The 16,815-nt window shown below is 36.2% G+C and overlaps 1 protein-coding gene across 1 annotated transcript in view; it reads left to right on the top strand.

Annotated features, from left to right (window-relative positions):
* HCN1 (hyperpolarization activated cyclic nucleotide gated potassium channel 1) overlaps positions 1 to 16,815 on the top strand; it is a 195,619-nt gene that overhangs the window by 104,133 nt on the left and 74,671 nt on the right. Inside the window, exon 3 of the mRNA XM_005151964.2 lies at positions 1,945 to 2,106. Coding sequence (XP_005152021.2) covers positions 1,945 to 2,106 — 162 coding nt within the window. The remainder of the gene's footprint in view (positions 1 to 1,944; positions 2,107 to 16,815) is intronic.

Here is a 16,815-nt window from a genome sequence, read left to right as displayed (position 1 = left end):
ATTTTTTAAAAAAAACTCCCAGTATCCAATACAGTAAAATATTCTGAAAATCTGTTCTCCTACTGTAAAGCTTAATGGGAAGCTTGAAGCAGCAGGGAAACAGTGTGGGTGAGAACTTTATTTTTGTCCAGCCATAGTAGAGAAATGTGATAACTTGATTTTCCAGAACAATAGAAAGTGCCTGGGGAAGTTGTGATCTCTATATAAAATATGTATGTTCCTGTCTGATATTCTGCACTTATTTAGACAAATATTCCTGCTTTCTCTGACAAAACTTAAGAAACTTTTCATGAGATCAGGAATTCATATGCACTTTCTGGTTGTAGTATAATAAGCATGTGGATAAAGTGTAACCCGAGTGAATGGTAGTGTTCCAAAACAATAATAATCCTTGTTATTTCTTCCACTTCTTTAATATAAAATTATTTTGGTTCACACATCTACTCTAGTTCATACCATGCCACTGAAACTGCAGCTATTGAAATCGTTGTAATGTAAATACATTTTTTAACAAGGCAAATGTGTAATGGTGACACTTTCCTGTTTATTTCCATGTACAGTATCTCCTAAATATCAGTTTAATCTCCTCAATTTTGACAAGAGCTAGGTGGTATTTGGATAAGACTTGACATTTTGAGTAATGTTACAACCATCTTTTTCCATTGTCTATCAAACTGGGATTGGAATATTTTCTCCTAAAATGGCCTAGATTGGAAAAAAGTTTTGCGCATGAAGTTAATGTCTAAGGTTTATTTCTACTATGAAGGTTTTGCATTTTGGGACTCTAAACATACACTATCATTTTCAAAGGAGGGCAAACTCCCATGAAAGGAAAATTATGTCGAGCGACACCGTAACATGCTATCAATATTTGAAGTTGCACTTATTTACAGTGTGGGTACTTCATCTTTGCTTTTAGTTTAGATATGTAAAAGTTAGGATACAAACACTCCCTCTTTCATATATGAATTCTCTTATTTTTAAATGCATAATGTCATATGCCAATATGCCTATATATCTCTGCCAATCTGATGTTTTCAGCACTAGAGCCTGTGATTCCTATGTCTGTGTGTACAATTAAATCATGATTTCTACTTAAAATCCCATTAAATACTAACTGGACATTGTTTATCTTCTGCATGGAACTCCTGCATAGTGATAATTATGTATATTAAAATGCAACATATTTACCTTGGGTTGACTGAATTATGTAATGAGTGAAGAATATGCCTGCATTTGTAGTTTGGAAGTTCTTTAATACCAATATAGCAAAATAGTTCTAAATAAAGATTTTTTTCTCCATACCATTTGGCAGCTGACTGCTGCTATTCATGCTAATTCTGTCCAAAAAATATTGCCCAAGAAAAACCTGAAAATGTCTGTGTTGTTTTTAAGAGTATACATGTGATTTGCTGTAAGACTCATTTCAGATGCAAACATTTTTTTTTGTCATAGAATGGAGAAATATTGAAATAAAAATTATTCTAGTAGCTTGATGTAAACTTAGCTACTGCAGATGTAGTAGCTGCAGGATGCTCAGTATTTCATGAAAATTGATGATCTTTAAGAGCAATGAATTAACCTTTTTGTCATTTTACTCCATGAACTGGTATGTGCAATTGGATTAATAGTATGGAAATGGAAGTGAGACTTGCTTCAACTGAAAGGAGTTGTGGGCTTTAAGAAAACACTTTAGTTGATGACCTTTTATCCAAAATATGCCATTTTTGACACCTTATAGAAAACTGATGCGCAGCCAAGCCCAAATACCTCTCTGCCCCAATGCACCTCTCTGCTCAAATGAATATGCCTAAATTAATGGTCCTTGCTGAGAAATCCCAGCTTTTTTTAGTAGTTCAGGATGCCTTTAAACTGCTCAATAAGAATGAAATTATTTTAATTTTGATTTACATCATGTATATCACCTGTAATTTTTGCCCACAGATTTTCCACATGACGTACGATCTGGCCAGTGCCGTGGTAAGAATCTTTAATCTGATTGGAATGATGCTGCTTCTGTGCCATTGGGATGGTTGCCTGCAGTTTTTAGTACCTTTACTCCAGGATTTCCCACCAGATTGCTGGGTGTCCCTAAACGGTATGGTTGTAAGTATTGTTCATTTTTCATTGTGCTTTCTAAATATTATTTTTCTAAGCAGTTAGCCTCAGATTTAAGTGTAAAAATACTTGGCTAGTAATACACTGCCCTGCAATTTATTAAAAGTTGCTTTTATTTTTTGTTGGTGGGCCCTCAGCACTGATAAAATTATATTGACTTATTGCCAGTAAATGAGCCAGAAAATGCTTTCATTTTTAAGATTGTTTTCATCTATTAACCCTTATTCCCTAAAAAAAAAAAAACCAAACAAAAACCCACCCCAACAAACAAAGAAACACCAAAAGAAATTTAGAAATACTCAGTTCACCAGTGCTTTCGATTTAGGCTATAGTTTCAGAATGCTTCTGAAGGTATGTTAATAAAGTTTGTTTCTTCCAGTGTTGTCCTCTGTTTGTTTTGTAAATACCTCGTAGGTCATTTCATGATCCCTTTACCAAGTTGTTCCCAACTTAACAGTCTGCATGATTTTTTTCTAAGTAAAATAAGAGAAATAGATTTACTCCAAGGGCTGAATGAGGTTGTGCCTTACTCATAAGGAACAGTAATGATGTTCTGCTTGTTTAACATGTGCCTTAAAGATCAGTAGCTGTGAAAATAAAGTAGTTTTTATCAAGTCAAATAATGAAGTAATACATAGAATATTTACTCAGGCAATACACTGAAAAAATTATTGAAATGTTCTTTTACCAAAAAAAAAAAAAAAGCCCTAGGCAACTCTGTAATTGGCCATCAGAAAACATGTTTCTCTCCAGTTTTTACAATTTTAGAATCCATAAGATAGTACTTTTACTCTAAATGGCCATCTTGCTCAGTCCTGCATATTTCTATTGTAGAAACATAGCAATATTTGTTCCTTTAGGAAAGTGATACTGCACATTACTCTGAGAGCTTGTTGATAAGGTTGTCAGTCATACAGACAAGTACTTGCAGTCATCAAGCAACACCTTTAATGATAAGCAGCATGTTTGCTGACACCTCATTGTGCAGCTTTTCTAAAAAGATATATAAATAGTGGCATATATTCAAAAATGGGATTGCTACAATAAAAGTAGGTCACCAGGATGCTGACTGGCACATCTTTGCATTTTGCTGCATTCTGGGTTCTGCTTTGTAACATCTTCCATTCATATTTACAAAGGGTACATTTTCTATGAGCTTGTTAAAGATCTGGATGGAAACCATGCTACTGAGTGAAATGACGCTTTGGATTACATTTAATTGAAGTATTTAACTTTTAAATAACACTGAACTGTTAAGTTCCCTCTCTTCCATAAGAAGAGCTATGTTTAATCTAAGAAGGCTGTGCATACTGTACACATGCTTAGGGAGACCATTCGTTCTGCCTGCCCACACGCAGGTTCTTTTATGGAAACACTGTCTCCTGACAGGCCACATACTAATGGAAAGAGTAAATAAAAAGTTACACCATTTTATTTTTTGCTATTTTATTTTATTTTATCTCATTTTTATTTTTTATTTGTTGACTTCATCTGTTGCTGTTGAATATGCATCGTGGAACTGAAAATTGAACAAGATTATGTTCATGGCATAGGCAGTCTTTTAGTCCTATGGCAAGAGAAAGAGTTGTGAACTACCAGTCTGGAATCAGGAGCATATCTAAGGCAAATGTTGGGGGAAACAACTAGACCTTTCTTCTGCCATGGTGTTACATGACATTTTCTGATTGCTTTCCAGGCTCTGGAAGTGAATTCTTTAGCACTGAACACAGACAGAGAATCCATCATGGAATATCAGTCCTCTGAAATTATAGAGGAAATAGAAGGATGATGATGTTGATGATGGTGATGATGGGTATATGCTTTGTTTGTGTATTCAGAGTCTACGTGATTGCTGACTTTGGAATTCAGAAGGGCTTTGTGTTCCTGCTACTGCAAGAGCTTTGGCAAGAGGGATACCTTTCTCCCCCAGTATACTGTAGCATATAACAATTTGATCTACTCTGAAATTTAAAATTTTTGTTACTGAAATGATGGCACTGAACACTGGGGTTTTGACTCAAGTTATTAATTCTCTGTTATTATTTCTTCTGACTTTAAGTTCTTCATGAACTGGTAGAGAAGGCCATGGCGAAAGAATAATATTGTCAGGAGGATAAGGTCCTTCCCTAGCCCCAGCTAATGCACCTTTCTGTTAAAGTCTTCCTTTCTACTCAGGTTTTAGTCAGAGATATTAGTAGATTAGTAGCTAAACATAACTCCTTGCACCTGCGTACATTTGGAGTTCGTTCAAATTTCTGCGTCAAATAATTCTGAAATACAGCTGCTCTAAGAAAGGCAAAATTGCTCCTCTTTGAATTTCTGGGTTTTTTGGTTGTGTGAGCATTTCCTGAGTTTCAGACTGTGGTTCCAATGTACTTTCCACTAAATGACATTGTTACAATGGCTAACCTGAAGCTAATATAACAGGTTTGCTTTGAAGTGATATTTTAACACTTGTTGTGATCATTGCCTTGAATAATTATTCAAGCCAGTGTGAGCTCAGACAGAGAAAGTTAGTTTTCCAGTATGCAAGTCAGTTGCAAGCCAACGCATTTGCAGATAATCTGTTGCTAAAGGAATTAGGATGCTATGTTGCCTCCTCATTTGACACAGCCAGCATATTCTTTCAGCCCTTACGTCTTGCACATTAGTTGCTTCAGGCTGGAGAGTGCAAGAACTTCTAGAAGCCTTCTCCTGAAAGCTGATTCTTCTGTACAATCCCCTAGGTGAAAGTACTGAAATTCCATAGGGATGTTCATGGTTTTACTCTATAAATACTGTTAAGAAAAATTACATAGCTAAAATTTAGTCTCACAAAGGAATAGGATAATGAAACCAAGCTGCATTTTGCTTACTGCCTCACTGAACAATGTGACTGGATACAATTAAAGCAAAATAAATAGTTGGATTTTCATCTTTGAGAGATGATAAGATGACATAGTGTATCATAAAGTCTGAAATTAAATGAAAAGGAACAACTTCTCTGTAAAAAGCAATGAGGTCACCAATGGTTAATTCTGCACCAACCTATACCATAAGCAGTTCAACGAAAGATCACATTGAGATATTATTGTCAATAATAATAATGATAATAATGAACTCATAAAGTACTCTCATGTTGGCCTTCTTGGACAGCTCTAACATTTGCCTTCATATTTCTATGAAATGAAAGCCAGAGTTGGAATCTTCCTTTAAGTTTTCTAAATGTGATTGCACTTGCCCACTTCTGTATCATTACTGCCATTTGATTGCACTGACTTTATTAATGTTGAATTACTATCAACAAGCGGGATCTTCTGCTATTCCAGAGTATCAATGTGCTTCTTTTGAAAAATAAGAAAACTAGTAAATACAACATAAAAGTGAGCAGCAGCTAGTTTTTCCTCTCACTTTAACTCATTAAGGGATTTTTTACAAGGGCATGTAGTGACAGGACGAGAGAATGGCTTTAAGGTAACAAGAGAGGAGATTTAGAGCAGATATTAGGAAAAGAAATCTTTTCTATGAGAGTGGTGAGACACCGGAACAGGTTGCCCAGAGATGTGGATGCCCCATCTTTGAAAGTGTTTCATGGCCAGGTTGGATGGGGCTTTCATCAACCAAGTCTAGTGGAAAATGTCAGGGGGATTGGAACTATATGACCTTTAAGGTCCCTTCGAACCCATTCTGTGATACTATGATTCTATGTTTCAACCAATCCATTTCAGATAATACCAGTTACTTCTAAAAGGGTGTTCAGCTCTCTGATGTCATTCCTAGTCTAACACTAGGATTGTGACTTTCATTCCTAAAGAGATCTGAAGAAGTTTCAGACTTTCACAATGATGCTACTTTCCCCGTGGCTCAAAAAGCATATTATCTGCAGCTCCTTGTGTGATTTAGCCTCAGCTTTCTGATCTGCATTGCTTCAGAGTAGTGTACTTCCATAATGATTCATAGACCAAACATCTTTACCAAACCTCAATGTTTGAGCCAACAGTTCTTTAGAAGATTAGGACTAAACCTTGCAGCTGAAAGCAAGAGAGGCACAAGAACAGAAAAGCACAGTGATCCTCTCTGATAGTCAATCTGTCCAAACAGATGTTCTGCATTTTACATTTGGTTTCAGCTGCAGTGAATTACAGAAACACAGTGTGCAAGTCCCAACTGATGAACAGCTATAGCCAGATCTTATATGGGACAGAGTTTCTAGCCAAGTAGAGATGAGAGATGACATTTTTGCCACTCATGCCATCTGGCCATACAAGTGTAACTGCTGCCATAAAGTACCCCTTGCAGTAGTTGATTAGTGTTTGTTGTGTTGGAAGTTCATTCTGGCTTTTCATATCACCTAAGGCAAATACTCAAAGGCATGTTAGTCCTTGAAGTAATAGCATTTGAAGATCCCCAACTTGTATTATCCTGTTTATATCTGCAGGAATTGGTTATATGGTTAAGAAAGCATACTGTCCTTTAAGCAAGGCACTGACCTGACATGTCCAGTTTTTTCAGGTATAATGTTCCCTTACTGAGATAAATCTCTAGCAAAGAAGAACAGAATTTAACCTGAAGTGTGATTTTTTTTTTTTTAAAGACAGATGGGATTGTAAAGCTTTTAGAAAGGGCTTGCTTCACTGGCATCTTTCGTGGCAGTTAGCCAGTGTTTGCTCAGCAGGAGCCCTTCAGGTATTCTGATTTCTTTGTTTCAGCTTTTTCTTACTGTCGCTGCAGTTGTACTGTTTGCAAATCTTGGAGGTTTTTAGGTGTTTGATTTAGTGAGGTGAGGTTTGCATTATATTAAACTCCCCTTTGTATTACATCACTTCCTCAGAGGCAAAGCAAATCAGATGTTAGACTTTTGCTAGAAAAAGAATTTGGAAATTTCTGCTGAAGAGTCTAAAATTCCCTGTCATTAGAAAATGAATCACTTAATTGAATACTTGATAAGGAAATTCATAAATACAGGAGATGGTGAGGATTTATGATGCTCGAAGAATTATACTAAGGTGTATATAATATGACCAAAACCTATTTAATAATAACACACAGAAATTAACATTTCTTTGTAAATATTTTTATTTCATTTGCACAATTTATTTATGACAAAATTTGGAAATATGGTAATACCAATAACAGCAATATGTAACTGACATTCTTAGCACTAAAGTACACATATTTTAGGAATCTACATCTAATAGTAATATCCCTTCCAGTACATGAATTATGGAGTTTAACCATGCAAAGTGCAAGCTCCTACACCTGGGTCAGAGGAATCTCAGGCACAGGTTGGGCAGAGGATATTCAGAGCAGCCCTAGGGAGAAGAACCTGAGGGAGTTGGTCGATGAGAAACCGAACATGAGCCAGCTTCAGTGTGTGCTTACAGCCCAGAAAGCCTGGGCTGCATCAAAAGGAAGCATGACCAGCAGGTCAAAGGAGGTGATCCTGCCTCTCTACTCTGCTCTCGTGAGACCTCACTTGGAGTATTGTGTGCAGTTCTGGTGTCCTCAACATAAAAAGGACATGGAACTGTTAGAACATGTCCAGAGTAGGGACACGAGGATGATCAGGGGACTGGAGCACCTCCCGTATGAAGACAGGCTGAGAAAGTTGGGGCTGTTCAGCCTGGAGAAGAGAAGGCTGCATGGAGACCTCATAGCAGCCTTCCAGTATCTGGAAGGGGGACTTTAAGGATTCTGGGGAGGGACTCTTCATTAGTGACTGTAGTGACAGGACAAGGGGTAATGCTTTAAAACTTAAGCAGGGGAAGTTTAGACTGGATATAGAGAGAAGTTCTTTACTGTGAAGATGGTGAGGTACTGGAATGGATTGCCCAGGGAAGTTGTGAATGCTTCATTCCTGGCAGTGTTCAAGGCCAGGTTGGACAGAGCCTTGGGTGACATGGTTTAGTGTGAGGTGTCCCTGCCCGTGGCAGGGGGGTTGGAACTTGGTCTTAAGGTCCTTTCCAACCCTAACTATTTTATGATTCTATGATTCTATACGCAGATGTCAAGAGTTCAGTTATTGCTCTCTTTTGCACGCAGCACTGTGTTAGTTGTTGAGGTCATTTTCCCCTCCATCAAGATGGTGAACTAATAGCCTATTCAGTGGGTTGGGGTCAAGAGATAGGCCTAAAAATAAATAAGCTCATGAGAATATGTGCATATGATTTGACACTGTAAGAAAATGGAAAGTAAAATTTTGGTCATTAGTACGTGCACTGCTAAATTACAAGGCATGTTTAATACAGTCTGAGGACTGAGGACACGTGTTAACTGCAATACCAAAGTTTCAAGCTAAGCTATGAAGTAGAGAAATAGGATAGCTGAGGATACAGTTGATTTAACTCAGTGTGTCATGACCACTGAAGAGGAAAACAAATCAAGTTCTCATTTGTCCAACAATGCTGAGGCTTTAAGAAGACCATATGGGTTTTGGCTTATTCTTTTTTCTGTTCTCTGACAGGTTAGCAGGTCATCCACTTTTGCAGGGCTAGAAAAGGAAGGACTGTATATTTTCAAGAGGAGATTTCTGATCTGCTTACCTACAAAGAGTTAATAGATTTCCTGTCCCTCATATTTATGGGAAATATTTCATTAATTATGTTTTGGGTTTTTTTCAGGGGGGGTTATGCATTGATTTTTGCCAACAAGAAATTCCAAATAATAATGATGTTTCTGTGGTTATAACCATATCTATACAATATGCTTTAAAAGTTATTTTCATCGTGGCTGCTGTTTCTCATCCTCAAAATTGTATTTTTTTTCCATGCTATCTATTTTCTTACTACTTACTTTATGTTTTCTGGTTGAGATTGTATTATTTGTATCTTTCAACCCGTGAAGCACTGGTGCAGAGCAGTGTTTTTCTTCTTTCTAAAATTATGAAACAGAGCAGAAATGAGTTTAGATTCTGTTAAAGTCAGGCCTCACTAAACCAATGACAAAAGCATTCACCTTCATGAATTACTGTCATTAATGTGTTCTTAAGTTATCATTTTGGGTTCATTGTATTAACAACATGAGCTAATTGAGATGCACAGTCTTCAAAGTTGGAAAATAAAGGTTCAAAATCTTTCACAGGGAGTTTTAAAACTTCCTCCAAGTTTAAAAATAGTGAAAATACTCACATTATCCCTGAATATTTGGATTACAACTGAGACAAAAATGAAAACAGTCCTAAAAGAAGATCTTCCCAGTTGTAATCTCACATCTGCAACGTTAGTAATTGTTAGTATTATGAACTCAAGTATTGTCTTAAGCCGTACTGCCTTACTTTACTCTCACTAAAATACTTTTAACTCAGTGTTGTAGTATTGATATAATTATTTAATGCTGATGGTGACAGTTATCTCAGTAGGTATAGGTGCTCAGTGCTACAGAGAAAGATCTAAATTAGGACACCCATGTTTGTAAGTGTTGATTGTAGCACTGTGTCATTAATGTGATAAAAGGTGCTAAAGAGGATGAGTTCTGTAATGAATTAGTTGGCTGCCTTGCATGCTTCTGTTTCTTTCAGATAGAAAGCTGGTCTTCCTTATATGGGATGAGAATAATGAAACAATTAGTTAGAGGAAGCATTCAAAGGCAAATTGATGTGCTTAATAGATACTAACTTATTACCACCCTTTTTCTTTGTTATCGTAACAGCTAGTAGGAAATTATCAAGATGTGTATGCAAGGAAGGACTTGCCCATTTAGCATAAAAATTTAATTTCCATATTTACCCCTCAAGAATCAATCCAGCTCATAAATGCTTATACTGCAGTATATTGTGAAGACATTACTGGTAACTGTAAATTGCAAAATATTTTATGTAAGCCTTAAACTTGACACAATTCAAGAAACAGCACATAATGTGGTTAGGTTTCATGTTTGGCAGACATTTCTAGGGGAAAATGTTGACATGATAAAGCATACCTTAAGCCATTTCTATAATTAAAAAAGGCAAACTAAAGAAAAATGTAAGTTGGACCTGTCATAGTTCAGAACTTTATATGCCTCATTTGCCTTAAAATGAGAAAGCACCTCATGGCAAAATGCAGGTTCTCTTTTGTAGAAGAGTGTTCCCTTTCTTCTAGAGGAGCTGGATCAGTTTACTTTGCTCTGTCTTTACAAATTTAACAGTAGTGTTTATCTGCATGCAGTGGTATTCTAGGTTAAACCGGGACAGCAGTGTGGAATAATCATTCTGAAGTAGTTCTCCATGGGTGGCCTTTTCTCCTGTGACTGGATTGAAAACTGAACCCTTGGTATATTTACACCAGAGCAGTTTTCCAATAATAAAGCCAAATGTAGATACATCCAGACAAATATCATTCATGTCCAGCTGTTCTTCAGCAAATCTTTCTCTTTTTCATTGCAAACCTATATTAATATGCACAGTCTAATTCTTATTCTGTATGCTTTAAGACCGCATAAAGATATTTGGCTTTGCACAAGCTGCATATTATGCCGAGGGGTCATTATCAGCCATATCACAAGCAGAATTTTCAAGAGCACTGATTACTTTTTGCCATATCAGATTTGAACATTCTACACATGGCTATTCAGCACCTGACTCATCCTAATATCTAAAGTACATCTGGAGAGAAGTGTCTGTTGAGATGCAATTAGACATAAAAATTGGCCTCCTGATATTGTGCATATAGAATGCTTACATTTCACATTAGAAAAAGTCAAACCAAGGTACTTTGTTCTGGGTCATGTATTTCTGAACTAAAGCACTTTCCTACATCAGACACTTGAGCTATTTTTGTTTCCATTCAGCTTTGTCCACCAGACTTATATCAGTAGTCTATAGGATGTGTAATCTGGATTCCCAAAACCCCAGAAGTAGGCGCAAGGTTCTCATAACAATATTTTTAAATCTTGTTATTTCTGAACTCCTCCTTCCATGGAAATTTTAATTTTTGTATTTTCATTTTAATTCAGAATGAAGCTGAAAACTAAACAAGGAGAATTCCCTGTAGAACTGAAAGTCTCATTTTGCATCCAGTTCTGATTACCAAAACATGAGAAAAGCAGCAAATATGTGGCATTACTGTTTTCTTTCGTTTGTTTTAATCTACTGATTTGCCTTAATGTCTAAATTAGTTTTCCTCATACATTTTATGCATATAATAGGGATATATTTAGGCTACATGTTTTTTGCTTGTTTTAAAAGAGTAGAATAATCTTCTTCAACATTGCTCCCTTCCCTCCCCTTTCATGCTCTTCCTGCTTTCTACACGTATGCTCATTTGACCAGGCTCAAACTGAAGTAAATCAAATAGAGGTACTAAACTTTCAGAAAATAAGTAATTTAATAGGAACAATGCAAAGGACTTTCCTTATGAGAAATACAGTGATATTCCACGAATTTTATAGTATCTGAAATGTACAGAATCTTTTTAATATTATGAGTAAATTTTGAGAAATATCTTCTAGATAGTCTGTGCACTGAAGTCTGTGCATTACAAGTATGAGCAAGCAGTGAGCAGTTTCTGCATGAATTATTTTAAACATTAGATGCCTCTGAAATATATTTTGTTTTCTTTCTGCTATCTGGATTTTTTATGTCCATTTCATTTAGGTTTAGGAGATACTATTAATTACCAAAGGAAAAGAACAAAGACATATGGTGAGATTTTTCTCTGGTCTGTAAACCACTTTTAAAAATTTGCAGTTGGTTTTATTTCTCATGTGACAGAATGCCAATCTTAGCTTTAAAAAATTGCTGAGTAACTATTTTAAAAAGGCTGCCATAAATAATTTACCAATCTATTTAATATAACTGTAAAAATAAAAAGTTTTCCTTTTTTTTATTTTGTTATTACCTTTTTTTGTACTCTTTATTTATTATCAGTTCTATTATAAAGGTTCGTGGTAATCTCAGATGAATAGCATTGGATCAGAGAGAGATGTACTCTATCAGGTCTAGTTCAGTAATACAATTTTACCTATATTTTGCACTACTGCTAATGCAATGGGAGAGATTCTTTGAAGCAATCTCTTTGAAAGTCACCAGTTGTCATTTGAATGAGACATATTCTTCTTTTCCTCACCTTCTTGTGTACAATTTTAGTCCATTCATTATGTCTTAATCTGTACTAAAAAAAAGTTAACGTAATTTGTCTTGGATTTTTACAAAATTTTCTTGTCCTTTTCTATATTTGTAGGCAAAAATATGTTATAGTCACTGTATTTGTGAAGTTAGCTTGCATTTGAAGTTACTGTAAGCAGTAGGACTTTATAGACAATTGGTACTTAGACAATAGAGGACACAACAAAGAAAAGGATTATATATATTGATATAGATAGGGAGGGACTAAAACGACTGGCTTCGAACAACTTAGAAGTAATATTTTCAAGCAAAGTTTACTCAGACAGCTAGTGCAGGTCAACAGATTGTAGAGTGGTTAGGAATAAAGGCAAAGCACAAATCTTTTCAATAATACTAAATATCCCTATGCTTATCTCAAATAGTAAAAAACCTTTTAAATTTAGCTCTTAGATACAACTAGAAAAGTGACAGGAAGTCTGAACTCAGTTAAATGTTGCTAAAACATTTTCAGAAGACTATTTGAAGGAATTTTCTGTTTATTTTTAACAGCTTTCCAGACATTCAGAAAAAAAAAGTTATGGTGCATGATACAAACCTTTGGTGGGAGAAAATATAAATTTAACTCAGATTTGTGTAAAGAGGATTCAAGAACTCATCCTGGAGAACAACACTGAAGGGCAACAGGCAGGCATCCTATGTTTTTAGTAGGTAAGGGCAGATTTGGCTCTGAAATTTCTGGACCTATGCAGTTGCCTCTGCAAACTGTCATAACCCATGCCATTCATTTAAAGGCCTTACCTTTATCTCTGTAATATAAAATACATAAAATATGCCTTGTTATTTTCTAACACTGGTTACCATGGCTTTATTTCCACAGTGAAACCTTTCTGCTGCTACTTAATCTTTTGTGTCTAAATAGAATAGTGTAAAACTTACTCTAAAAGAAATTAGTTTATTTCTGGGTTGTATGAATATGCAAGGATAAGGTTCCCTTAGGCTTTTGCAGTCTGTATCTTTACAAAGCAGCTGTTTAGGGAAAGGATAACATATAAATGCCGACAGGAAATGCCACATGCCCTCAGAAATAATGGTAAAACTGCACTGCTCCTAACTGAATGTGTTTTGCAGATCAGTAAAATAAAATATATTAACCATGAACCAGCTTAGTTGAACTGTGAAGGCAAAACACACACAAAACATGATGTGGGGAGGAGAAAGAAGGAATGACGCAGTTTAAATATAGTATCTCAAGCATGTCTTTTTATAAAAAAAAAAAAACAAAAAAAAAACCAAGCAAGAGCCAGTGCACTCATCCATCTCGGCATGATTTGAGGAAACATAAAATTGGCATGTGTACAAATAAACATGAAGGATTTATAGGGTTTAACAAAACTCATTGGTTTTATTTTTGTGCTTTTAAAATCTTTCAGGCTTGATGAAAATGCTTACTGCTTGGTCATACAGATAATACATAGTCATCTATAAGCAGACTATCGAGAAGATATTCTTCAAAATTTATTCATTAATAATAGTGTTAAAGGCAGAAAAATACCATTTAAATCCTCCCATGAAGTGATTTTATTCATTTTCACAGGTTTGATTCTAAAAGTGTATCTGGAAAATTCCTTAATGTATTTTCTTTTTTTATTAAGAACTGTGGAATTATAGTGTAAACTTCAGAAGAAAGAAATAGCCATATGATCTGAAATTAGATTTGACTCAAGGCCATTTCAAACCTAATTACAATGAAATGGGAACTTTAGTCCATAACATTTTGTGGGAATTCTGAAACCACTTTTGTAAGTTTGTAAGTCAGCTACAATTTTTCTATACCTATCTGCTTGCAGGATACAAAACATGGTTGCAATAAAAATAAATTATTACTTTTTATCACTATTCCTATTTAGTGCCATATATAATCTGAGGGTGGCTAGACTTATTAACATAATTAAACATTGACATGATACTGGATTCAAGGTAAATTTAGTTGAATTTCTTTACAGTGAATGATTTGATTAATTTGTTTCAATGGACCAACTAAGAGTTAAAGACTATTGTGATTATAATTAATACATAGAATTATAGAATAGTTAGGGTTGGAAAGGACCTTAAGATCATCTAGTTCCAACCTGCCTGCCATGGGGAGGGACACCTCACACTAAACCATATCATCCAAGGCTTCATCCAGCCTGGCCTTGAACACTTCCAGGGATAGAGCATTCACAACTTCCCTGGGCAACCCATTCCAGTACCTTACTACCCTAACAGTAAAGAATTTCTTCCTTATATCCAATCTAAACCTCTGCTGCTTAAGTTATGGATTATCAGATTTTTTTAAGATAACTCTTGTAATTTAGCAAGTGCCCAGTAAATATTAAGCTTCTAGTTAAGAAATGTTTCCAAGCATTTGCAAGTTAGATGACACAATTTTGAGGTAAATATATGCAATTTTCACTAGAATCTGAGTCCTGTAAGTTGTTTCCAATTTCCAATTCTCAATATTTTCCAAGCAAAGTAAATGCTATGCCTTCAAGATGTAGATTTTCAAACGTGCCCTGAAGCCAAGAAGTCTTACTATCATTTTGTGCTCTCAGCTGTAAAATTTTATCCGTATAAGTTTATAACCATGAAGTCTGCATACTAGGCATTTCTCTGTTCTCATTAGTTATCTTTTTTTTTGCCTCTCCTTGCTCCTATCTGTGATTTATGATAACATCTCACTGTAATAAGCCTACAAGAAAGCCACCACTCTGGAACTGAATTTACCTAGTCAAATCTCCATCACCTCTTACAGAACCCCGTGAACTTTTCAAGTCTTTGCAAGACAAACCCATGTCCTGATCTGAACTTGAAATTCAATTGCAAGAGCAGAACCATGGTTGATAAAATAAAACCATAGCTTGAGAGAAGAGATTCTCCTTACAAATTTTATTTTCTCCCCTAAGCTGGAGCAAGGAAGAAATGAGGAGGCACATCCACCCATGAAAACTGAGGTATGCTCAACAGGAGAGCTCAGGAAACTAACGAAGGCAGCATTAGCTGAATAAGTATCTGATGCAGCTGATGGAGAAACTCTCCCCTGGAGGTGATAAAGAGCACTTGCATTAACCTTCTACTCTGAATCACCATCTGCAGGGGTCTGATTTTTGCTGACTGTGTAGGGAACCTAGGCAGACTTGCCAACTCAGCCACCAAAAAGTGTAGTACCTGAAGTCAGCTGATATGAAATTTTGTGATGCTTTCTTCCCTTACTGCCCACACTCTCAAAAAAACCCAGGACAAGTTGGGCCACTGGGCATTGTAGATAGTCATGTGTAAACAATACAAAATGCAATGCACTCTTATTATTCCTGTTCATCTTCCATCGTTCTTCTTGTTCCTCTCTCCATCAAAAAGTAATCTTAGACTTCGAAAGACTGGATTTGTCAGGGGTTTGTCCTCTGCACCAAGTCATCTGCCTAAGCCATTCCTGCTTCAGTCAGAGCATTTTCCTCCTCACCATTTAGACTGAGTCAGCAGGTAGATGTTACATTTGCTCTGCAGGAAAATTCTGTGGATCTTCTTGTAATCAAAGTGTGCAGTTTAATTCTTCATTGCAGCAAGATACCTTCTTACTTTTTATATTGCAGCTATGAAGGTATCCCCTATGCTTCAAGCACTTCTGTACAGTTAAATGGTATTGCCATTGCTGTGTGGATGGAATGGGTGTCATAAATACTTACTGCTGAGCTTTCAGCAGGCAAGTTTACTAAAGAAAAGTTAGGCCCATGAAAAGTGACTTAGTCCTTTTCTGTATTCACTAATCTGTGGGGAAAAAAGCATATAACAATGAAGTTCATTTCTTAATTGGTCATAGCTCTTTCCAAATTTGACTTATTCAATGTATCTTTTTCCTGTTTCCTCAGATAATAAAGGTCTTAGTGGAGGTAGATAATTTAGAATAAGGAATGAGTACCTTTAAACTGCCTTTTCCCTGACAGCAACAAATAGTCTACTTAAAAACTATATGTGACAGTGAAAGAGGTTATATTCCACATGATTACTAATCAGGTAAATGTCGTGGTTTAAACTAAATCTGCACAGTTCCCCCTTTGTTTCCCCAACTCCCAGAGAGTTAGGAAGGAGAATCCAAAGAATGTAGCCCCCACAGGTTGAGATAAGAACGGTTTAATTGCTAAGGCACAACACAAAACACTACTGCCATTACTATTACAAATAATAGTGATAAAGCCAATAATAAGCGAAAAGAATACAACACCCCACCAGCCACCGACCCATAACTCACTCCACCCTGCCCAGCCGAGCACCGACCAATACCTACTCCATTTTCCTCCAGAGCTCCACCCCTCCTGCTCTCTCTCTCCCAGTATGCATCCTGGGCATCACGTGCTATGGTATGGAATACCTCATTGGCCAGCCTGGGTCAGGTGTCCTGTCTCTCCTTCCTCCCAGCCTTCCCTCCTCCACCTGGCTGGAGCATGTGCTCAGAAAAGGCCTTGAACAAAAACATCCTCAAACATACTTGCTATCAGCAACGTTCCCAGCCCGAAAGTCAAAACACAGCACTGCACCAGCTACAAGAAGGAAAAAAAATGACTGCTACTGCTCAAACAAGGACAGTAAAATAATGCAGTGAAACAGTCTACAAAAGACTGAACATGAAATTAGAATTATGC

The sequence above is a fragment of the Melopsittacus undulatus genome, chromosome Z, assembly GCF_012275295.1.
Source record: "Melopsittacus undulatus isolate bMelUnd1 chromosome Z, bMelUnd1.mat.Z, whole genome shotgun sequence".
Taxonomy (NCBI): domain Eukaryota; kingdom Metazoa; phylum Chordata; class Aves; order Psittaciformes; family Psittaculidae; genus Melopsittacus; species Melopsittacus undulatus.
The sequence above is the reverse complement of the archived record's forward strand: the minus strand, read 5'-3'. Positions and strand labels throughout refer to the sequence as shown.